This window comes from Cucumis melo, chromosome 4 (assembly GCF_025177605.1).
Source record: "Cucumis melo cultivar AY chromosome 4, USDA_Cmelo_AY_1.0, whole genome shotgun sequence".
NCBI classification, from domain to species: domain Eukaryota; kingdom Viridiplantae; phylum Streptophyta; class Magnoliopsida; order Cucurbitales; family Cucurbitaceae; genus Cucumis; species Cucumis melo.
In genome coordinates this window covers 1,446,208-1,469,125 of record NC_066860.1, presented here as the reverse complement: position 1 = coordinate 1,469,125, position 22,918 = coordinate 1,446,208, and the positions used below count along the sequence as shown (strand labels likewise).

At 32.3% G+C, this 22,918-nt stretch overlaps 5 protein-coding genes across 14 annotated transcripts; 2 read left to right on the top strand and 3 right to left on the bottom strand.

The window, feature by feature from the left end:
* Positions 1-380: 380 nt before the first annotated feature.
* Positions 381-1,330, bottom strand: LOC103503601 (ethylene-responsive transcription factor ERF043-like). Its single transcript, XM_008467839.3, has one exon. The coding sequence runs from the start codon at positions 1,313-1,315 to the stop codon at positions 629-631; it is 687 nt and encodes a 228-aa protein (XP_008466061.2). The 5' UTR covers positions 1,316-1,330; the 3' UTR covers positions 381-628.
* A 5,096-nt stretch (positions 1,331-6,426) lies between these two features.
* LOC103503600 (carotenoid 9,10(9',10')-cleavage dioxygenase 1-like) lies at positions 6,427-9,844 on the top strand. Its single transcript, XM_008467838.3, has 13 exons — positions 6,427-6,528; positions 6,621-6,782; positions 6,905-7,007; positions 7,161-7,426; positions 7,504-7,689; positions 7,780-7,858; positions 7,972-8,053; positions 8,161-8,223; positions 8,307-8,448; positions 8,543-8,867; positions 8,974-9,044; positions 9,346-9,495; positions 9,610-9,844. Exons 1-13 carry the CDS (start codon positions 6,427-6,429, stop codon positions 9,721-9,723), a joined length of 1,845 nt encoding a protein of 614 aa, XP_008466060.2. The 3' UTR covers positions 9,724-9,844.
* A 2,011-nt stretch (positions 9,845-11,855) lies between these two features.
* On the top strand, positions 11,856-12,553 carry LOC103504006 (protein JINGUBANG-like). The gene has a single exon (XM_008468428.3). It carries the CDS (start codon positions 12,096-12,098, stop codon positions 12,534-12,536), a length of 441 nt encoding a protein of 146 aa, XP_008466650.1. The 5' UTR covers positions 11,856-12,095; the 3' UTR covers positions 12,537-12,553.
* A 52-nt stretch (positions 12,554-12,605) lies between these two features.
* Positions 12,606-16,257, bottom strand: LOC103503599 (VAN3-binding protein). 8 transcript variants are annotated; one of them, XM_051083524.1, is made up of 10 exons: positions 16,153-16,257; positions 15,854-15,952; positions 15,030-15,367; positions 14,640-14,908; positions 14,325-14,390; positions 14,099-14,167; positions 13,630-14,002; positions 13,375-13,542; positions 13,192-13,241; positions 12,606-13,020 (listed from the first exon to the last, which is right to left on the bottom strand). In XM_051083524.1, the coding sequence occupies exons 3-10, from the start codon at positions 15,058-15,060 to the stop codon at positions 12,673-12,675; spliced, it is 1,374 nt and encodes a 457-aa protein (XP_050939481.1). In that variant the 5' UTR covers positions 15,061-15,367; positions 15,854-15,952; positions 16,153-16,257; the 3' UTR covers positions 12,606-12,672. The 8 variants fall into 8 exon arrangements, with proteins under 8 accessions (XP_050939481.1, XP_050939482.1, XP_008466057.2 ...); XM_051083525.1 differs by having other exon boundaries at positions 15,030-15,117; positions 15,209-15,367; positions 15,854-16,234; XM_008467835.3 differs by having other exon boundaries at positions 12,606-12,878; positions 12,963-13,036; positions 15,854-16,231.
* Positions 16,258-18,041: 1,784 nt separating this feature from the next.
* LOC103503598 (probable beta-1,4-xylosyltransferase IRX9H) lies at positions 18,042-22,359 on the bottom strand. Of its 3 annotated transcripts, XM_051083521.1 has the most exons (6): positions 22,266-22,355; positions 22,080-22,160; positions 20,788-21,949; positions 19,739-19,988; positions 18,580-18,771; positions 18,042-18,348 (listed from the first exon to the last, which is right to left on the bottom strand). In XM_051083521.1, the coding sequence occupies exons 3-5, from the start codon at positions 21,672-21,674 to the stop codon at positions 18,601-18,603; spliced, it is 1,308 nt and encodes a 435-aa protein (XP_050939478.1). In that variant the 5' UTR covers positions 21,675-21,949; positions 22,080-22,160; positions 22,266-22,355; the 3' UTR covers positions 18,042-18,348; positions 18,580-18,600. The 3 variants fall into 3 exon arrangements, with proteins under 3 accessions (XP_050939478.1, XP_050939479.1, XP_050939480.1); XM_051083522.1 differs by having other exon boundaries at positions 19,739-19,859; positions 22,080-22,359; XM_051083523.1 differs by lacking the exons at positions 22,080-22,160; positions 22,266-22,355 and having other exon boundaries at positions 19,739-19,859; positions 20,788-22,073.
* Between the last annotated feature and the right edge of the window lie 559 nt (positions 22,360-22,918).

The window sequence follows — 22,918 nt, the reverse complement described above, 5'->3', positions numbered from 1 at the left end:
GAAAAGGAAAAGGAAAATTGTGAAGTGAAATCATTGTAGTTTACTGTTTTATGTGTCCCATTTTATCAATCAATTCAATTTGGAACTAATCTCTGTGTTCTTTAGTTAAATCGATATCTCTCTCTATCAGAAAAAAGTGCAAAATTTTAGAGCTTAGGCTAAGTGTGTCAGTGTATTACATAATAAGACATTTGTGGTTTTACGCAAAGGAAAAGTCAGTTTTGCAATTCTTGGCGAACTTCAACCCACTCAAAAAATTATCATAAATTTATGAATATATATTTATCTCATATGCTAATTATTATGTATAGATTGGTTGCACATTATATAATTGCTTTAACTGTTTGTACTAATCAATAAATTTAAAGGAAAAAAGAAAAAAGGACTACAAAGGAGTTAAGTGCATTAATGAAAAGAGATTCACACGAGATATTTCAACAACAGTACACTCCAACCAAAACCCAATTACCAACACATACAAGAACAAATTTGTGGAAATCAAACGAACCCAGAAAACAAAAACGAATCAAAAAGCTTAATTACCTCAAATCCCTCCCACCCAACATGTTTGATTTACATTTACAGTGTAGATAAGAACAAAAAGAAAAAAGAAAAAAAGAAAAAAAAATCAATAATCCCACGACAAATTACTATGATTATGATCACCAATTCCCAATTCTTCGTTAATATTGTTGGTATGGTAGCCGTAATAATAATCTTCAATGGTTCGTAACCAAGGTGGTGGATAGACCCATCCCTCGGTGGAGTCCATGAGAACGAATTCGTGGTCGTCATAGTTGGAGGAAGCGAGAGTAGGGAGTTTAACGATCTCGGTGAGTTCGTGGTCGTCGTCGTCAGGCTGGGTGGAGGAGGAAGGCGAAGAAGGAGATAAAGAAGTGGAAACAGATAAGGAAGAAGAAGAAGAAGAAGAAGAGGGATTAGAAGAGTAATGAAAGTTGAAGTCCATGTGAGCGGCTTTAGCAGCAGCGGCTTGAATGTCACGAGGGGCGAGGGAGACAGGACGAGGAAGAGAGTGAGCGAGTTCAGGGAAGTTAAGAATGGCGGAGTTACCTTTAATGGACAAAGCGGCAACGTCGTGGGCTCGAGCGGCCATTTCAGGGGTAGGGAAAGTACCGAGCCAAATGCGGGATTTCTTGCGTGGCTCACGGATTTCGGACACCCATTTGCCCCAAGCTCGCATTCTCACGCCGCGGTAGATTGAATCGGATGCTCGAACCCGCTTGCTGCTGCTGCTGCTGCTGCTGTTATCGTCATTGGATTGAGTGATTTGAGATTGTTGATTTGTTGGTGACATTATTATTATTATTATTATTATTATATTATGTAAGAGAGGAAATGAAAGAAAGAGATTTTAAGAGTTTATGAAAGATTGGAAAAAATGAGACATAGAGATGAGTGTTTATTATAATATAAAGTTTTAATTTAAAGAGAGAGGCCCACGAGAGAAATGGGTGTTTCGGCTATTTCTTCCTTCCTCCATAGGGTCTCACTAGAGGGGGGCAGTGGTCCCTTTCCACCTTCTCATTTTAAATAATACGTCCAAAAATTTCACGAAGTATTTTAGTTTATTTTATTATATTTAATCACATGTCTATATTTTTGTATTAATTTCGAAGAAATATGATAAATTTAAAGAAAATTGAATCAGATGATAAAAAAATTTAGAAAAAAAAAAAACCGTTCATAACCTATCTTTTTTGTATATTGCGAATATGATAAATGTAACAAGTAATTATTCATATTAGAGGGTTATCCGTTTTTAAATTTGTTGTTTTTACGATTTAAAAAATATGGTGATAAATTTTTTTTGCTATTTTTGTAAGTATCCCTAAATTTTAAACGAACTTTATGAACAAGAGATAAAATAAATACACAATTGCATCAAAAGGGAATCCTAATAAATTCAAATACAATCAAATTAAGTATCGAGATCAAGTAGCTATCTTCGTTTGTATTTTACTTGCTCCACGTGATAAAAAGAAAATAAATAGTATTAATATATGTGTGAAGAAGTGACAAAAGAACACAAAAGAACAATAAATGTAGTAATGTGAATTCGTGGAATTAATCATGATCTTTTGGCTTTTTCGTTTCGTTTTTTAGTTGTGAACTCAATTTAGAAGTGAAATTCAACTCCCAATTCTAGAAATATTGCGTTGCTTTTTGAACTTATATATCAATTTTAGAAATATTGTGTTTGATCGGTCTCTGTCATTAACGTAACACATATATTTATATCAATTGAGCTAAATTCATCTTGACAATAACTATATTAGATCATGTTAATCTCGAATTATTTAATAATTCACGAAATTAACAAGATAAAAACATCGTATTATTGATTCATCCATAGTTGTAATTAACGATACAACAACGATACTTTCCATGATTTAATGCGATCAAAATATCTAAAAGTACATCATCAGTTCCATAAATAGAGAAACTCTAAGTCGTTATTTTAATCAATAATTTATTGCAAAACTATACTGTATCACATCCAAACTTATGATTGTAACGACTTACGATTCTTTTCAACTCTAAATCAAGCAAAACAATATGAAGAGACTATAGAAAAATGTGTGATTTTAGTTAATTTTCCTCATTTTGCTATGTAACCAAATATGCTAAGAATTTTAAACTAATGTTACTTAGTAAAAGAAAACAATCTTAATCAATAAAAAGTAACACCTAAATATAACACGTATGATTAACATATAGTCCCATAAATAATGCCAAAAGTATAGGCACTTTCTTTTCTAGGCAGTAACAACAAATTAAATAGGTCCCAACTTTTTTTTTATTGTACTTGTTAAGTACCTACGTCACGTACGTACATTATAACTATTTATACCCATTATTTCTAATCTCCATCGTCACCTTAATATCTATAGATTAATACATAGACATTAAATTGAAATGAGACTCAAAACTTAAGGACTAAATATGCGAAATTTTATTTTTCTCAAAAAAAAAAGAAAAGTTCTAATAATTTGATAAGAATTTATACACTAATTGTAATTGAAAGACATCTAAAGTTTTAATTGAAATCCTAAACAAATATAAGTTTTTTAAAAACAATATTTGCATATATACATACGAACCCACGTTGTTGTTGCCTTGATGAATGGGCTGTCTTCCTTCTCCTCCCTACATCCAACACCCCATATCTAATTTGGGCCTTCACTTCAGGCCCATCTTCTTCATTACCCAAATCCTTTTGTATATTTGCTGATACTTTAACCGATAATATAACAATTAAATTCAAAAAAAAAAATAATTAAGAATATAGCAATATTTTAAAAAAATTATAAATATAACAAAATTTATCAATAATAGGAGTCTATTATTGATAGACCATGTATCAAATATTGATTTATCACTGCGATCAACGATAAAAGTCTATCACTAATAGACTTTGCTATATTTGCAAATTTTAAAAAATATTGCTCCATATTTAATAATTATTCTAAAAATTGCTATCTATTATAATTACTCTTAATATTATGTCATATCTATCAATCAAATTAGGTTTTGATTCATAATTCGACTAACAAGTTTTTTTGTTTTTATTTTTTTTAATACGTCTAATTACAAATGTTTTTCCACAACAACTACCAACATTCGTAATTAGATGTATAATTGAGCTTTATCACAGACGTTAATACAAGTGTATAAATAGACATAAGAAAATATTTGCTATATATATATATATATTTAAAAAAAAATTATAAATAGATTCTTGAAAATATTTATAGAATATAACAAAAATTATATTTTACTTAATTTTTTTCAAATCAATTTAAATTGATTTTATATTTTCCTAAAATCAATTTTAGTTAAACTAAACTTGTCAATGTATATATATATATATATATATATATATATATATATATATATATATATATATATATATATATATATATATATATTGATTTGAGTGGTTGTGTTATACTCATCTTATTATTTCTAGATAACATCAATTTATAGATATCTTATTTATTTTATCTTTTAGAATACTACAAACATTGGCTCAAACAACTCATCCATTTACTTAGATATATAACATTTTATCATTCATATTATAATAATATGTTACGTATTTAGTTAGGCTCTATGCCAACAGATAAGTTCTGCATTAAATTTTGTTCTAATAAGTTTGATATACTTCTTTTTCTTAATTTTAACAATCTCCAACTTCTCGAAAAAAGAAAAAGGTGTAAAGTAAAGAAATTTCTCGATTAGGGTCTAGTCTTAGAATCTCTTAATTTGGATTTGGCCAATCTCACTGAAAAACTAACTTATACTCTATCAACATTTAGAAGACAATCATTGATTAAATTTATGATTTTTCGATCTTGATTAATTAGGTCATGTCCCATACATTTTAAAATCAATTTTCATTAGTTAATTTTTCGAGTAAGCTCTTTATACATTTTGAACTGTTTATATTTATTTCATCTATTATGTGATTAAAGTTACAATCTTTTTGTCTTTTTACTCTAATTTTTACTTTTTTTTTTTTTTTTTATTTTCTAGGTTAAAATCATAAATGTGACCAATGTGAAATTTTAGTTTTATTGGACTAAATAGAAAATTTTCAAAACTTTTGTTAAAAAACATTAGACAAATTATTGTGAAATGACAAAACTATTAAAAATATTTACAAAGTATAGAAAATTCAAATTCTATCAAAGATAGATATTAATAGACTCTATCGCTGTCTTTCAGCGATTGATTTAAAATTGCATTATATTTTATAAATATTTTAGTTCAATTTGCTACCGTTTAAAAACACCTCAAAAAAAAAAAAAAAAAAACAAACAAATAAACAAACAAACAAAAAGATATGAATTTTTTAAATTTTGAGTTTCACATTAATTTAGTTTTATTTCAAGTTGGTTCTATTAGGGTCATTTCTAAATTCTTACTTAACAACAAACAACAACAATAATGATCTTCAAAACAATGACAATTACATTTTCATTTAATTTTTCCCCTAAAAGAAGTATAATAATTATTTAGTGAAATTTGTATGAGATAAAAGCATACTTTATATAATTGTTTTTGTAATTAAGAAAAAAGCAATATGATGTGGTTGTTGATTAATTAATTGCATGCTATGAGAAAGCATATTCCATGATGCAATAAAAAAAAGATTAATATTTATAAGTAATTAAGGTAGAGAGATGCAGCCAAAAATGGCATATTTGGTTCATCTCTATTAATTGGTACCCTTTTAGGTGATGAATACCTATATACTTTGATTTTATATTAACTATATTCTTATCTTATGTTTTGTACTCTTTATCACCTTATATAATTCCCTTCCCCACCATATAATAATTAATCTCTTATTATTCATCCTCATTTTCTTTCACTTAGCTTCTTTAATTACCATATGCTTTAAATTAATTCTACAAATATTTTCATTGGATACCATAGATTAATTAATTATGTATTTTTTTTAGAATGTCACACCATCTTTCTATAATGTTTTTCTACTAAATATAACTTTAAAATAAAATTCATAATACATTTATTTTTCTTAGTTTTTTTTTTATCTCATTTGTTTTTTAAAATTAACTTAAGAAACTTGTTAAAATTGTCTTTTAAATTATGATAAAAAATTATAAATGAAAAAATATATATATATATTCAGTGGTTTTTGTTTCTAATAAACAAAAATTTAAAAACAGGGTTTTTTTAAAAAAAAAAACAACAACAACAACAAAAAATTGAAATAGTTATGAAAAAGAGTCTCAACTTTCATAAAAAAAAAAAAATTCAATTTTCTTATTTTAAAACTTTTGGTTTCAAGTTCTTCAATCATGGCTTCAACATAAATACATAATTATAAAAGAAAAAGAAGAAATTTTATAACCCTTAAATTGAGTTTCTTGTTGAAAAAAAAAATCAAAAAATGGAAAACCAAACATACCATAAAAAAAAAAAAAAAAGATTAAAATTGTATTAATTCATTTTAGGTAGTAATGAAAAAAAAATAAAATCCAAATTTAGTTTATGATATATTTGACTCACTATCATATTATTATTTAGAAGAATATTGTTGACTCCCAATTGAATCTTTCTCCTCAAGATACTCATCCCACTAACAGCCAAAAATTAGCATATTTTTTCTTAAGTAGTATCAAAACTAATTGTGTTTAATTAATCTACTAATTTCTTTTTCAAACACCAATATTCTCCTAATTACGTACCCCTTGTTAATTTAATAATGTAGCTAATATCTTAGTATGATAACATTGGAGCAGGTGACGGAAGTTTAGTTTTGTATAAATTTGTGAAAACCAAACCAATTTGCCGGCAGAAACACAAAAGAGACCCCCCCCCCCCCCCAAAAAAAAAAAAAAAAAAAAAAAACAAAAGAAGGGTTAGTTAAGGATAATGATGATGAAGAAGATGATTATTCTTCCAAATTGTTCTCTTAATCAAAAGCCTTCCATTCATCCACCTTCAAAGTTGCCCCATTTCTCTTCTTCAAATTTGGTGAGATCTTTCGTTATGATTAGGAAAGAATTTAGAGTGATGAATTTAATAATTTAGAAACTAATGTTGTGTTGTTTTTTGGTTGTTGACAGTCGATAATAATCCCAACGGAGAAGGTGAAGAAAACTGATCGGGAGATTATTCCTTTGAAAGTTGATGTTTTTAAAAAGCTGAAAACAACATGGATGAAACTGTTGGATGGGTTTGTTGATTCAGTTTTTGAATTCTCTGATCAAACCCTTCACCCAAATCAGGTAAAACTATATATCCATATATAATAATATCTATCATATGTAATTACTTATATTAGTTAATCTAGATTAATACTAAAATTACTTTGAATCTAAATTAATATTATAATTAATTATATGAAAAGATCAACTTTGCACCGGTGGAAGAGATGGGATCGGCGGTTACCGTCACCAACATCCAAGGAACCCTCCCACAAGACTTTCCTCACGGAGTCTACATAAGAAATGGTCCATTAATTCTTCATTCCTCCATCAATCCTTTTTTAATAATCAAGTAGCTAGAAAGACTAGCTCCCATAGATTTTGTTTGTTATATATATTCATAACTTTTTAAAATGTGTTGTTGTTATATTTACAACTGAGTGGGTGGTGGTGGTGCAGGAGGAAATCCATTGTTTGGAGGACTGAAATGGGTGAAATCGATATTTGGAGAATCGAGTTTTATTTGGGTGGAAGGTGAAGGAATGCTTCATGCCTTGTATTTCAAAAAGGCCAGCAATGGGAAATCATGGGAAGTATTATACAATAACAGATTTGTCGAAACTGATAGTTTCCGTTTAGAAAAACTTGAGAAAAAACGACCATGCTTTCTTCCAACGGTTGAAGGCGATTCAGTTGCTGTTCTCTTTGCCTTTTTACTCAACTGGGTGAGTATATATATATACAGATTGTATTATTATATATTTGAAAGGGTTATAATTTATGAATTTAATTAATTTTGCAGGTTAGATTTGGGAAATTCAACAAAGACATTAGCAATACAAATGTATTTGAGCACTCGGGTAAGTTTTACTCAATTGCTGAAAATCATTTGCCACACCAAATAGATATCAACACTCTCCATACTTTGGGGAATTGGGATCTCGATGCCACTGCTTGGAACAATCGCCCATTTACGAGTCATCCAAAGGTCGAACTCGATTGAATGATTTAAGAAAAAAAATTACTTATGTTAACATATGCAGAAATTATATGTTTAATTATTGTTTTGGAAGGACAGAAAGCACCGGAAACCGGAGAGCTGGTGATCATGGGCGTCACTTCAACCAAACCCTTCATGGAAGTGGGAATTATTTCTGGTATAGATCAGTTTGTTACTTACATGTAAATTTTTAAGATTATAAAGTTAGATTAAGGATATTTTATTTATGTGTTCTCTTAATTGATATCTTTTATTTTATTTCATCTACAGAAGATGGAAAGCGAATGGTTCATAAAGTGGATGTCAAACTCAGTAGAAGTAGTCTTAGCCATGAAATTGGTGTCACAAAAAGGTAAATATTCACTCCAATTAACTTTCTTCTATACTAGAAACGAAATGTTATCAAAACAGGTTAATAATTGGATTAATGAAATGTTATGGAGTTGAAATATAATGCAGGTACAACGTGATATTGGATTACGCACTAACCATGGACTTCAACCGACTTATCAGAGGCGGACCGTACGTTTATTTCTATAAATCATCTTAAATAACAGAACTTCTAAAAATTATAGTAAAATAGTCTATGGTACCATATTTTGCAGATTCTTAAAATACGACAAGGAAGGGTACACTAGAATAGGAGTAATGCCTCGTTATGGAGACAGTGATTCAATTAAATGGTTTAATGTGAAACCCAATTGCTGCATGCATCTTTTCAACTGCTTCGAACTCAACCAACACGAGGTTTAAATTTTGGTCTACCGTGATCTATAACGGCAAAAGGGTTTTGTTGTTTAATTAGAATGATTTGTGAGTTAATAATGTTAATCAATTTCAGGTTGTGGTGTGGGGATGTAGAGCTAATGATTCAGTTATACCTGGACCTGAGAAAGGATTGAACAAATTTGAATGGTTCTCTCAAAGATTTAATAATCAAAACAACAAGATTGTTGTTAATGAGGAGGAGGATAACAATGGTGGTTCTTTGCTTCCTGTTGCTTATCAATGGAGGCTCAACCTCAGAACAGGAGAGGTCAAAGAGAAATGTCTCATTCATCAATCAATCTTCATGGATTTCCCCTTCATTAACTTACGTTTCACTGGTCTTCCTAACAAATTTGGTTATGCTCAACTTCTCCACTCCTCTGCTAGTTCTAATTCAGGTATTCTTAGAAGATTTGTCGTTTGAAATAATTTCATTTTCTTTTCATCTCTTCTGAATTATTATTAACATTTTCTAATCTTAATGTTGTTGTTGAATTTAACCAGGGATGTTCAAATTTGGAGGGTTGGCCAAGTTGCAGTTTCAACAGCATACGAGTAATGATGAATTTTCATTGGTAATTTTTCATTTTTATAATTATCTGATTTAAAGTGTTTCCATTTATTTTGAGATGGAACTCTATCTTATTCAATATGATATTAGAGTTATGTTTTATGCATCGTTTTGAGAGGCATGTTGAGTTTCTCGGATGGTAAAATATAGAAACTCAAACTACAACACCCATTTCCATGGATCACCTCCTCGATTACAAAGAAGAAAAAAAGGGAAAAACTTAGGTCAAATTAAGATCGTGATCCACGTTTAAAGAACAATATTTTTACGATATATATATGTAATAATAAGAAAAAGGGATGCAGGATGATGAGGAGATAAAAGTGGAATGCCATATGTTAGAGGAGAACTCATACTGCAGTGGAGCTTCATTTGTTCCCAGAGAAAATGGAGAGGAAGAAGATGATGGTTGGATAATTGCTCATGTTCACAATGAGATTACTAATACTTCTCAGGTTAATTATTAATTATCATTCCATTCATTATATAACTATTAATTATCTTACTAATCATATATATTATTCTATATTCTCTAATTAGCTTAATTTAATTGTGATTTTAATCAGCAGGTATATGTATTAGATGCAAGAAAATTCAGTGAGGAGCCAATTGCAAAAATCACACTTCCACAAAGAGTTCCTTATGGATTCCATGGTGCTTTCATGCCCATCAAAAATAATTAATTAATAATGCAAATAAATAAATTTTCATTTTTGTCCATTTTTAGTTATAATATTTAGGTGTGAGAGTGGGTAGCAACTTTTGTAATTATATGGCTCTTTAATATATATGTATTTATTGCCCTAATTGATTAAGTTAGTTCACATTATTACATCTTTTTAGTTCCATCTGTGCTTAGGGGGCATTGAGGTTATGAGGTTTTGATATCAAATATTTAAAAACATCAAATTTGTAAAGTAAATAAACTTAATTGAATTGAATATGTGTTTTGGTTTTAATCCTGTTAAGTAATACTATTTACAATATTTTTTGGTACGAAAATGGATGAATTAAATTATAGATGACTGGATATACAACTTTAAATCATAATTTCAATGAATATCTTTTTAATATGATAGGTTTTTGTGTCTAATTTATATTAGGGTTTGTAAGATTAACAAAGTTAGTTTTACGTTGAGTTTGAAGATTAATTTCTATTTTTTCTAAATTACTCGAATCACTTTTTTAAATATTTTGAGTACATTTCTTTCTTCAGACCAACAAAAACATTCTAACAGCAACCACAAAACTGATCGTGTGGGCAGCTCTTGCTCGAATAAATTCTCCACACATTATTCTACGACTGGCCTGGCGAATGCCATGGGGCAGTCTCCACTGCAACAAGTCGTGTAATTTAGTGAGCATAATGGTTGAAGATGAGAAGAAAAGTGATTACGAGTCCCGACAACAACAACAAGAAGCTTGGTCAGATGAAAGAACAGTTAAGGGAATGAAGAATAATAATAATTTGCATTATTATCACTGCATAGGCTAGCGTCGCTCCATGGTGGGGAAGGGGAATAATATATATTCAATTGCTATTTCTTCTAAAGGTCTCGTTTTTTCTGCCTCTCACGACGGCAATATCTGCCGTATTCGTGCCTGGAAACAGCCTGACTGTACTGTACGGACCCTGCCCACTTCAAGCCCGCCGCCGCCGGACTCAACGCCATTGCTACTTCTGCTATATATATATATATATATATATATATATATATATATATATATATATATATATATATATATATATATATATTATAATTATCATTTTGTTAACTTTTTGAAGTTTTTTTTTTAAGATTAAGTCTATTTCTCGTCAGTTTTTTTTCCATATTTTTTATATAAAATAAAAATAAACAGTTTATAATTCTTTTTGGGACTTTTAAAACATAACGAATAAAAACCGGATATTTATGTTTCATAGAAAATTTAAGTATGAATTTAATTCCGTCTCACGTATAGAATATAAATAATCTTTTTATTTTTAAAAAATCTCGTTAAAAAATATTTTTGAGCAATAATAATAGTATGATTTGTTTAATTTATTATTTACCTTTCGAGTTTTAAATTTTACTATCGAAATAAAACAACTTTTAAAAATTTATACAAAAATTGAGACTTGAGGTAAATATATATGTAAGGACTGTTTTTATAGTTTTGTTTAATAATCCACTCATTTTTAATTTGAAAAATTGTCGAATATAATAAATTTAACAAAATATAGCCAAATTTTATATTCTATCAATGATAGAGATATTGATAAGCATTGATATGTTTGTATCGAGGACATTGATATATAGTAATAGAAGTTTATCCGTGTTTATCATTAATATAATCAAAATTTTACTATATTTTATAAATATTTTAATTTTCTACTTTTTAAAATTATATTTGTTTTCTTCTCAATTTTATACCTATAATTTTCAACATTTCTATACAAATATTTGAATTCTTAATGAAATTGCCGAAAAAAACTTAGTTTTTAAATTACCTTTTTACCTTTCAATTATTTGTTTAATTTTTTAAAAGCATTTGGATAGAAAAAGGATAACAAAATAAAATAAAATAAAGAAATTTTATAATTCAGAAGTAATTTTGTAGGATTAAGAAAATTAGAGACAATGTGTTTTTGTAAACAATTTAATTACTTTGATATGTTACCATATAATTTAAATTCAATAACTAAATTTGTACTTGAAAGATGTAAAATTAATAACATAAAGTTGATATGTATCAGGAAACAAGTTCTTCTTCACATCACATAGAGATCTAAGAATCCGAATATGGAATTTCACAATCTCTGACCGTATATGCGTTGACTCCTTCATCCCACACGAACACAAAAGTCAACTCCTTAACCATCAACCAAAACGACGGTTCTCTCTTCACCTGTTCCTCAGATGGAACCGTCAAGATTTGGCCCTCCCATACTCTTACAATGACACTCAAGTTCCAAACTTCCCCTGCTAACGCCCTCGTTTTAAGCACCTAACGCAACGCTCCCACGGGGTTATTAACTTTTGGGCAAAGCAGAAGGTTTCTTTTAGATATAATCATGGGGGATTCCTCCCAGGCCACTGGTTTGGGGTTTCTGTGTCTGGCGGTGGTGGAGAGCCTGCTGCTCAGTGGCTCTGAGGACACCACCATCAGGATTTGGAGGAGGGAGGAAGCAGGTTGGTCCCATGAATGCTTGGCAGTGTTGGATAGCCATAGAGGGCCTGTCAGATGCTTGGCAGGGACCTTGGAAACCATGGAAAACAGAGTAATGAACAAGATGGAGACCAGTGTTTTGGTTTATAGTGGGAGTTTGGATCAGACGTTTAAGGTTTGGGGAGTGAAGGTTTTTTTGAACCATAATAATCAAGACAAAAAGGTATTAATGGAGTATCAGGAGGAGGAGGGGGAGGAGGACTTGAAGATGAAGAAGCTTTATGAAACGAGCCCTGTCTTGTCTCCTTCTTGGGTTCAGAAAAAGCTTCAACCTAATTATTTCTGATTTTCTCATTCAAAACTGTAAATTTAACTACTGTAATCTTTGTAAGATTAAGAACACAACAAAAGACGGTATATAAAGCAGCTTCATTTTATTTCAATGTTTGAAAGTAAGTAAAGTCTAAATTTTAAGGTCAGAATCATTTCACGTAAGCACGAAAGTTCATCATATATTGTATCCCCTCAATCCACATTTGTTTTTCTCCTTTCCCACTGCATTCAAACTCTATTGTTCTATCTGTTGTTACAATTCCGAAGTATGCCCTCTGCTGCTCTCCATCCGTTTCCCTTTCCCTTTCCCGCCCTGGCCATGCTGCAACGTCGCAGTTTACACCCGAGATTATAACTGAAACAGGACATGGTTCATCAATATAGAGATTGTGTAGGCAACTGGAGAGATTGTCTGTTGTTTGAATGAAAGCTGTCTTACATTTTTTGTTTTTTGTAAATGTTCCTGCCATATACCTGCTTTTCAATTTTGCCACAACCTGTAGACATATTCGACTTCCGAATACTTATTTTTAATTCCAAGAATATTGTTGAAAAGAAGATTAACATAGTAAAGAAAGAAACTTGATGCATGCATTGTTAATTGTCGAAGAGGAATATTATTCTCAGAACTTCATCACTCCATCCATTTGATACGCTTCTTGTCTTACCTGCCAATTTGAATTTATGTTGAAAGACACTTGCTTCCAGTGAAGAATCCCTGTCACCATCATGTTCCTAATCTCAGTGAAAGCATCAGAAATTGATAATTTGCGACAATATTCAATCTAAATGCATACCAACAGTACCAATTTGTTTGTTTTTGTTTTTTAATCTTTCGATCTAACCAATACCTTTCCTTGTGCGTTTGAGAAGCTCTCCTCCTCTGGAAACATAGCTGATTGCTAACAAGACGTTTGATTCTTTCCCTTCTTCTTCAACCTTATCCTCACCCACCCCAAAGTTTGTGGCTCCCAACCCTTTCTCAAGCCTCGTCCTGAGGGTTGCAGCTCCTCTTAAAGCTGCAATAGTAAACAAATGTTGTGAGTATGATGCATTTTGCTACACCAGTTCTGAATATTAGCTGCTTATGAAATTTTCTTAGCAACCTGTAGCTGCTCCTGCTGTAAGGGTCATTATATCTCCATTAGTTTTAGCATTGATTGCAGAGTTAACTACATTCAAGATATGATCATGGCTGGCTCCCATTTCCTCTGCCATCTCTATGCAATGAGATGCAACTAGAGCAGCTGCAGAAGCTATGGCTGCTGATGTCTTTAATGGCCAGTTCTGATTACCCGATGATGTTTCTCGTGACACGAGTGATGCTATAAATGCTGCTACTGAGGCAGCAACACCTGCAACAGATACAGCTGCATGTAATTGAGCATTCTGTGTTCTGATTTCCTGCTTCTTTCTCTCCTTTTGATCCTTCATCCACCTTCCCAGTGTTTTATTTCCTCTTAATATGCTCTTATATAGCTGCATCGAAGGAACAGTAAATCATGAATATGATATAGTTTACTTTTTGTTTCCCATGTACGAGTGTTTGCTTTGAAGGAAAAGAGTGACACATACCCCATTTCCAAGCAGTTGCTGGTTGGAAAAGAACTCTGGGTTCAACGCTTGGTGAAGTAACAACAGTTCCTGCTCAAAATAAGATGCATGTGCAATTCACTGATTTTGAGAGATGCTCTGCACCAATATTAAAAATGAAGTAGCACAAACTAATTCATTTGCAGAATTTATCTATCTGCTGGTGTATGTGTGAATGTAGGCTTCAAACAGATTCAAAATAAAGTACCTTCATTTCGTCACTTCCTCTTGGTGAAGCTGGAGGACTGTCTCCACTGGGTAAGTGCCGAAGTAGCTGAAATATTAAGAACACAGCCAACATACAAAGTTACAATCAGGATTAGCATAAAAGAAAGGAAGGGGATTTGACACTTGAAACAAAGTCTTGAATTTATAGTTACATGTCATAGAAGAAGAGAACATCGCAAACAGTTTGGTTTCACGATCTTATGAGGATTATTCAAGTTTGGATTTTTGCAAGATATAGAAAGTACTAATGTAAAAGATACGACTTAAGAAAAGAAGGGTGGAAAAGATATCTCACCGGTTCCCTCAAGACCGTGGATTTTGAATCATTTGGTTCAACACTAAGAAATCCAACCACAGAACTTTGAAGATGACTTGGTTCATCATGGGCAGTGGAAAGTGCCTTGGAGAGCTCTTTAGCAGAAAGACTCCAAGATCTGCCAAGGTACTCCATGGACTCGATTGGAGTTTCAGGTAGAACACTTGAACCTGGTAACCAACTTGGAGGGCCATTTTCATCTATGTTTTCTAGCCGAGTTGATGAACATTTTGCTAAGCATGAGCTCACTGAAACCATTTCAACACACACAGACAATTAAATCACTACTCTAGTTTGGCTCCTTATAACATTTAACCAAAATTATGATTTATAGTAATGTCAAGAGAAAGTGACTACGCATGGCCTTACTTTCACTGTCTGAATTAAGAGAGATGAGCATGACTTATTCCTTCAGTCTTTAAATGCTCATTTACTGAAAGAAACAGAGACCCAGCTCCTGAGGGAAGGAGGGAGTTCATTTGGGGTATTTAACAGAAAATGATGAAATGGAGGTAATGTTATTGTCCCGAGTTTCAAGATTCTCTTACTTTATTGAGGAAAGTGAAAGCCAAACAGAGGACACGAATTCCATAGAAAATATATGAAAAGAAAAGGCCGCATTACTTTGTTTTTGCTATCTTTCATTTACCACTTAAACTCAACGGCCGCCTTCATGATTGCATGGTACACATCTCTGTCCTTCATGACTTTATCAGAAAGTAAAGTAAAAAAAAAAAATCTTGTAAATATGTATTGTATCTATTGAATTTACACAAAACTCTGAACAAAACTAAGCTAGTAAAAAGAATGTCACCATATTTTGCTAAAAGTTATGATCTTTGTTTTTATTCCCATCTCAATTGTTCCTTTATAATAAACTTTTCAAGAAGATTTCAACCATACCATACTTTTATTCACCCAAAAAATAAAGTAAAAGGTCTATGAACTTATGTCGAACAGTTAGCCTGCATTATCAAAAAGAGCATATATAGCCCCTAGAAAAAGAGAGGCATATCTCTTTTCTATTTTTCTTTTTCTCAGGGGCCTGAACTTTTACTGCAGATAAGCATCTGATGATTGATTGATATACAATTATACCATATACCAACACAATATACAACTTTAATAAAGCTTTTAAAGTGTGCAAGATTTAATATTGTTAAAAAGGGTTTATATGGTTTGGAATGACGTACCTTTTGGCTTATCTAAGAGCCACGGGGAATTGATAATATTTGATAATGATGATCAATAATTATGATAATCATAATGATAATCCCAAGGATGGCCTCCCTCTGTAAACCAAAATGAAAGTAAACAAAAAGAAAAGAAAAAACATGAGACCCCCACCAATGGGAAACGCCATCTATGTACTTTGTAACTTTCATAATTGCTGTTATATATTTAATCATAAAAGCAGTTTATAGTGCACTATCCTTAGTGCCTCCTGAATCTCAGGCACTCAACAACAAGCATTCATTTTTGATATCTCAACCTTTTTTTATCCCTTAACCCATTTGATTGCAACCTCACTCCAATTTATAGTCTTCTTTTATTTTAAATTTATAGGGAGACCATGGCCTGATTATGATATTTCAAATAATCATCCAAACATATCATCATTTGTCCACTTAAACAAAACTAAAATTTAAATTTTCACCCGCTTCTTGAGATTATATATATATATATATATATATATATATATATATATATATATATGAAAACCTTCCTTTTGTTAAATTTCATATAGTATTATAAAAATTCGAACCAAAACGAGCTTAACTCAACTAACGTAGAGAATGTACCGTCAACCTTAAATGTTCAATTTTTTCCACCACATATTACCAAACTTAAAATGTTTTAAAACAAAATTGAAAAGACTTTGACTTTGTAGCAGAGTTTACTATTGAATGCCAAAAGGTTCAAATTCATGAGTAAAACAGTAATCAATAGAAACCTCCAAAATAGCATCATTATATCTAAAAATAGTAATATCAGTTATTAAAAAAAGTCAATCCATTACATAATTCAATATATAAAGGCAGTAGGCACCCAATCTCTTAAGATGAAGATTGATCCTCATGCCTACCTTTATTGAGTTCAAAGAAATTATATACATTTTTATCTGGCCACAAATATATATATATATAAGAAAAAAGGTAACATTTAATTAGGTACAAGAATTTTTTTAAAAAATAAAAAATAAAAATTGGCCCTTTATTTTCCCTATCCTAACAAAATAATTGGATGTACAACAAAAGAACAGAAGTTGAAATTGATGTAATGGCACCATGTTTGTTGTTGTTAGCTCCATAATTTGAGAAAGGAAAAAGACGATGATGACAACAGAAGGCAGAGAATCAGGTGAAGCACGAGGATCATTATTACTGAGAAGAGAGTTTTCTGAAAAGTAAGGGTGAACAACATTCATAGCTCCTCAAGCATGCCAAACTCAAACCTCCATTTTTCTTTTACCTTCATCTGTTGTTGCCTTATGTTTTTCAATATTAGATTTTGCTGTCGGAGAAGAGATTTTGTACGCAAAACAACATCAACACCAAACCCCATTACTCCAAACATAATTAAACTTAAACCCAATTCAATTTCAGCTTTCACGTCTTCATAGTACAGACTCATAACTGAGTAGGCATCATACAAGTCACTCACAAATACTGAAAACAGAGCCAGGGAAGATGATAGAAACAGCACAATCAAGAGGAAGAAGATGATGAGGAGGAGAATTAGAGCTATGAAGGAACCATAGAGGCAAGCAAGAGCTAACAGATCCAAATTAGGAACCATCGGATCCCGGGAATCCTTTGGAAGCCAGTTTGGTAATGGTTAAAAGTTGGAAGTTGAGGAAAGGAATGAGGATGGAGTGACCTGCACTCTATGCTATGCTTTGGAGATTGAACTAAGGAAGAGGGAAGGGAACTGAGTTTTTAGTGGAGAATTTTCATAGGATTGTTGAGCAAGGCAAATCCTTCGCTATTCTTGTTTGCCACAAAAGAGAGCAAGAGAAGGAATCTAGTTTCGTCACTGTACTTCTGAGTGTTAAGAACCAACCATTTCTAAGAAAGAAATTTTCAATCAATCAGAATTGTTCGATTTGGTTTCATGTACAAAAATCTGCATTTTCATTATCATGAACAAAATTTTACGAAAATTGAATTATAACAATATGAACCCATCAAATCAAATTGAATGTTCTGCTAGTGTACAGTAGCAAGCCAAAGCAAATTCATTTTGACGCCTGAAAAAAGCCATTCAAAATTGCTTTAACTTTTGCAATGATATAAAGGGGAAAAAAAAAACTCAAAGTCAGTCCTCTTCAAGCGCCTCAGCATCTATCTCTATCAATGAGAGGAAAATGCAGCTGGATCCTTCTGTACAAAATATCAAATCATCAAATGTCCTTTATAAGAAAAGGAGACCAATATTTGAATTGTACTACAACAAGACTTCCCTCCATAAGCTTTGCCATTTGGACAAAGTAAAAGCTTGCATTAGCTACATAAAAGTGAATGTTCAGTCGTTATATTTGAAAGATGCTAGAGGGAAGCACCACCGTTCATATCTCTCACCAACAATGCCAAACAATCCGGACACAGGAGAAACAATTTGAAAATTAATCCTGGACCATGGTGGAAGCATCTGAGCTGATCAAGGTGCCGTTACAATGAAGTTTTTTCTGTATGACATGATGATATACGGTCAAAAGTTAATGCATATTGGTTTTGAATTGCAGACTATAGAACAAAACTTTACATCTTTAGGAAGTACAAATAAGGTCACAGTTAGATTTCAAACATCTTAAAGATGAGTTGCTGTATGTTGGTGTAAAGAAATTAAAATGGTCCCACTAGACTCGACTCATTACACTTGAAGATCCAATTGAAAATAGAGAGCTTCGAGTACTCACCTTCCTTCCAGATCTTGAATCTCATGTAAGTGAAGCAGTGACATCTAGATAATTCGTCATGAACCATTTGTGAGGATAAACTGCACTTGACGGTTTAAAATTGATGTTCCAGACCATGATTCTCGAGCAGTCTTCTAGTAATCCTTCCATTTGGCTTTCATCTTCCACAATTTGTTCGATGAAGTCGCTTGCCTAAAAGAAAAGTTCCATTAGGTGGTAGTTTTTAAGGTGCTAAGGTACATATATGAAAATTATGGAAGAGTTGGTCTTGTTTTTGTCATTTCTCATCCTCAAAGCAGTACCTATTTTCAGATTTTGTCGGTTCAGAATGTTTGATCAGTTAAGAGAGTTGGGGGATCAGTACAACCTCCAATTGGAGTGCTTTACAAGTTAACATAAATATTTTTGTAATGTTCCCTATCTTTTTGTAATGTTCCCACTCTCTTCATCTCTTTAGGTTGGAGGCCTTTATATGACCCCTCTTTTTAGGCTTGGGGATCCCTCATTCCTTATGCCTTTAGGTTATCACTACTTTCTTGGTTTGTTAAATATATATCAGTTTCTTATTACAAGAATTATAATTGAAAGGGAAAAAAAAGGAGTTTACAGTGGATATCTTGATCAAATATATATCAAATCAATGTTTCCATTTAATGATGTTAAACATTTATAAAGAAATACACCTCAGTGTACAAGTCAACGAGTTAAAAAGCTAGCAAAATATATCACAGATTTTCCTTCTTTTTTGATGAGAAACAATAGAATATCTTTATAAAATCAATCTAAGCCTCTACCAAATGGAAGGATTACAAAAAGACCTTCCGATCTCTAAGTTGATAGTGTTGTCGTGGAGTTACAAAGCAATCTATGTTGGTCTATTTTATGTTCTAATGTTCTAATTGTTAATGAACTCTGTGAATTAGCATGGCAAAGGCCCAACAGTGTAAAGCCATAACTTATGAACAGTGGATCATGAACTAGAAAGAACTTCGAGTCCTTCTACCATGGTCTATGAGACGTATTTTCTCCCATTCTTTAGCTGATGTCCCATGATAATTCTCGTAATAGTTTTCAAGTCAAAGTGTCACAATTTAGTACCACCATCATTTACTAGCTACAAATTGAAGTGGATTATAAATAAAGAGGAACATAGACTAACTTGGAGACTATCTCTGATGGAATCAAGCTGCCTCACAGGTTCTGAAGTGCGTCGATGCCACCTCTCTGGATCCCATAGAATGGTGCTATTGAAAGCAAAGCCCGATAGTTCAGCATGAAACCTGCGAGGTCTCATACTTGATTCATATATGTGCCATCCAATTATAAGATTTCCATTACAAACGGGGCCTTCCAGAAAGGATCTACTTGTACCCCCTAATAATTTTGCCACCGGCCAAGTCCCAAACCGTCTACAAATGAAAGTTTTAAATAAATAAACCAACTGTAAGTGCATTCATGAGATGATTGATGCAGATATTGATGATGCAAAGACTACACAGCCTAACAAAGGAAAATGCCTGTTAAAGAGAAGATACAAACAGTTTGTAACAGGTACCAACAGAATATCTTCCTGTGTATGCAGAGAAAGAGAATAGTAATGTTGACTCCACACTTTTTTAGGTAAAGTACAACTTTGTTTTCTCTTTATTTCGATGGTGATTCTCGGGAAAAAAAGTTCACAAATTTGTGCTTTTAGACAGCAAACTAACATGCTAGAAAAACATGAGATTCAAAGGTACACAGGCATCTGACCAGCTGCTCATTTTTCATTATAACATTAATCTACTTCATTCGGTACATTTAGTTTGTCTTTTCTTGTCAGTAATTTGCACTCATCTTTGATGTTTGAGGTTTTTCCTGGATTCCATTTATTAATGAAATGTTTCTTTTACCAAAAAAATATTATCATAAGTACTGAGGACACTATGAAGAGCATAGTCCTAACTCCTAACAGCACACTACAAGAATGAGGTAACTGATATGGTATATAGGAAATGAAAGACGAGAAACTTTTATTAACATGTCTGCCTTGCACCAGAAATCTCCCAACTTAATTGAATTAAAATTGCAAGAGAAAAAAACAGAAAGTACTAAGATCCACTGTAACATGGGTCCATCCAGATTGGGGCATACTCCAACAAGTATTTTATAAGCACTAAGAAATAATAGATTATAAACAGTATGAATTATACATTATAGCAAAAGTACCTGATCTCCCTCATTTTCTCCAATAGATCAACCAAATAGAAGTTATTTTCATCTGCAAAGTAAACAATTCCATCAAGGCAGTGGGTTTCAATGTGAGACAGGGCTAGATTTCTTTGATGAACTCTTACATCTCTCATATCAGTTAAGTTTTTAGTGCAAGCAATATGCCTAAACATAATCCCAGTACTCCTCAATAAATCAGCTGTTTCATCTGATTGGGAGTACATTTCTACAACGATCCATAGGAGAGGCGGTCGGACCAACTTTAGTGTGTGCGCCAAACGGCTAAGATAATAGGCTTGTAGTGGGTGAGCAGACGTTGGGGTCACAATTATCAGTAGCTTTCGAGGCTCTAATTCTTGAGCAATTAGATGGTTATCCAAATTATCATAAGAAAGGTTATTATACATTGGCACCTCTGGTAGGATTGGGCTACTCTTCATGTCTTCACTTTCCAATGGAATAGAGATGGTGCTGCTAGAATTATTCTGAGGCTGAGATTTTCCGTCAGAGGAGAACCTATCAAACTGGAAAGCTTGATATTCTGACATGACATTCATGGATATGTTGGTGGATGCAAATGGCACCAATCCAGCAAGAAACCCAACAAAAAAACACATGAAGAAATGGAACATCGCCCTCCTCCAAATCTGAACCTTTGGTTTAGATTTGTCAAATGATCTAGAAGACCTTGGAGAGTAGATCCCAAGAATGGCAGCTTGAGTTTCCAATGTATTAAACAGGGAATAGTGCAGTCCAGTAGATTGAGGGAGGTTTTGAGGAGAGAGAGAAGACCTGGACAGGGGAGAACCTACAGAGCATGCTTCTCCATTCATTGAAGTTCCAGGCCGAGGAACTGGGGACAAGGTTCTTCTAATAGAAGCCATGAAAATGAAAACTCACTTAAAACCCCAGCTTCCCAATTCAACTAGTGGTACCAGAAACCCACCATTACAAAACAGAGCTCCAAATCTAAACCAAGCTAAACTTTGAGTAAATAGTCAATCCACTATTATGGCAACAAAAATTTCCCATTGTAGCTCATCCTATGAGTTCGCAATGTCATGAAGGAGAATTTGACCCATCCATCCAACTACCCCCGAATTACTGGAGACTTTAAATACTACTATTAAAGCAAATCCAAACCCAAACCAGACACAACCTACAAACAAAAAACCCAGGAATCCAATATCATGGTTGAAACAGTATGAACAGGTTAAAAAATCCCCCTACCGTTATCAAACAAATCCAGAAGGGAGATAAAAAAAGACCCAAAACCCAAGTTTGAATACCTGAAACAAAGGCGCTTCACACTGAAATGGCGATTAGTTCCTGCTCATTTGCAACTCATGGAAAAGGCAGTACTCTGTTGACTGTTCACAAAGTTTGGATTTAAACATGGAAAATATGGTGAGATTAGAGCTGGATTTGAAATCTGAGTGTGTTTAGTGGGAAGTTAGTAAGGTGTAGTACACTACCCAGTTGGAGTTCGTACTCAACCATTCTCTCACCTCGCTCGTATGGAGCATCAGACAATGAATAAAAGAAATGTTTTTCTTTTCAAAGGTGTGTGTTGGCGTCAGGGACCAGTAAAACGAGAGGCATAGCATAGGCACACATGACTACAAGTCAAACATGGGCAGTAGATATGGAAATATGAAGACTTACTTTCCTCTTCAACATATTCCTTGCAAATCAATTCATAATCTCACTTTTGGAAATTAATTAGAATCACATTGCATATTCTTTTCCTTTTTTTTGTTATACAAATGTTGTTTACTGTGTTTAGCCATGATTAACATTTCGTTTCGTTTAAGAAAATTTTATATTATAACACAGTCTAGAGATTCCATCGCGTAGAATTTGGTTAACCAATGATGACGTGACTTTCTATATAGGCTTTAGAATCATTATATTAATTAAATTGGTAAATAACCCATAAATTCGCTAATTTATTCTATAAATCTTGTATGCACAAATATAATTAAGGCTCCAATTAAATAAATCCAAACTAAAAACATATTTTTATTTTTATTTTTCCAAAACTTAAATCTCACATCTTCTCCCGTCTCCTCATAATTGTATATTTATTAAATTGAAATAATCTTAAAAGCAAGTCCACTAGAGATAT

Coding starts and splice junctions, on each gene's coding strand:
- LOC103503601 (XM_008467839.3), bottom strand. CDS start 1,315: ATGTCACCAACAAATCAACAATCTCAAATCACTCAATCCAATGACGAT.
- LOC103503600 (XM_008467838.3), top strand. CDS start 6,427: ATGATGATGAAGAAGATGATTATTCTTCCAAATTGTTCTCTTAATCAA. Junction 6,783..6,904: donor AAACCCTTCACCCAAATCAG/GTAAAACTATAT, acceptor TTATATGAAAAG/ATCAACTTTGCACCGGTGGA. Junction 8,449..8,542: donor TCGAACTCAACCAACACGAG/GTTTAAATTTTG, acceptor AATCAATTTCAG/GTTGTGGTGTGGGGATGTAG.
- LOC103504006 (XM_008468428.3), top strand. CDS start 12,096: ATGGGGGATTCCTCCCAGGCCACTGGTTTGGGGTTTCTGTGTCTGGCG.
- LOC103503599 (XM_051083524.1), bottom strand. CDS start 15,060: ATGCTCATCTCTCTTAATTCAGACAGTGAAA. Junction 14,909..15,029: donor TCTTAATTCAGACAGTGAAA/GTAAGGCCATGC, acceptor AAATGGTTTCAG/TGAGCTCATGCTTAGCAAAA. Junction 14,391..14,639: donor CCACGGTCTTGAGGGAACCG/GTGAGATATCTT, acceptor TTAATATTTCAG/CTACTTCGGCACTTACCCAG.
- LOC103503598 (XM_051083521.1), bottom strand. CDS start 21,674: ATGGCTTCTATTAGAAGAACCTTGTCCCCAGTTCCTCGGCCTGGAACT. Junction 19,989..20,787: donor GAGAAAATGAGGGAGATCAG/GTACTTTTGCTA, acceptor TTTCATTTGTAG/ACGGTTTGGGACTTGGCCGG. Junction 18,772..19,738: donor CCATCAGAGATAGTCTCCAA/GTTAGTCTATGT, acceptor CTTTTCTTTTAG/GCAAGCGACTTCATCGAACA.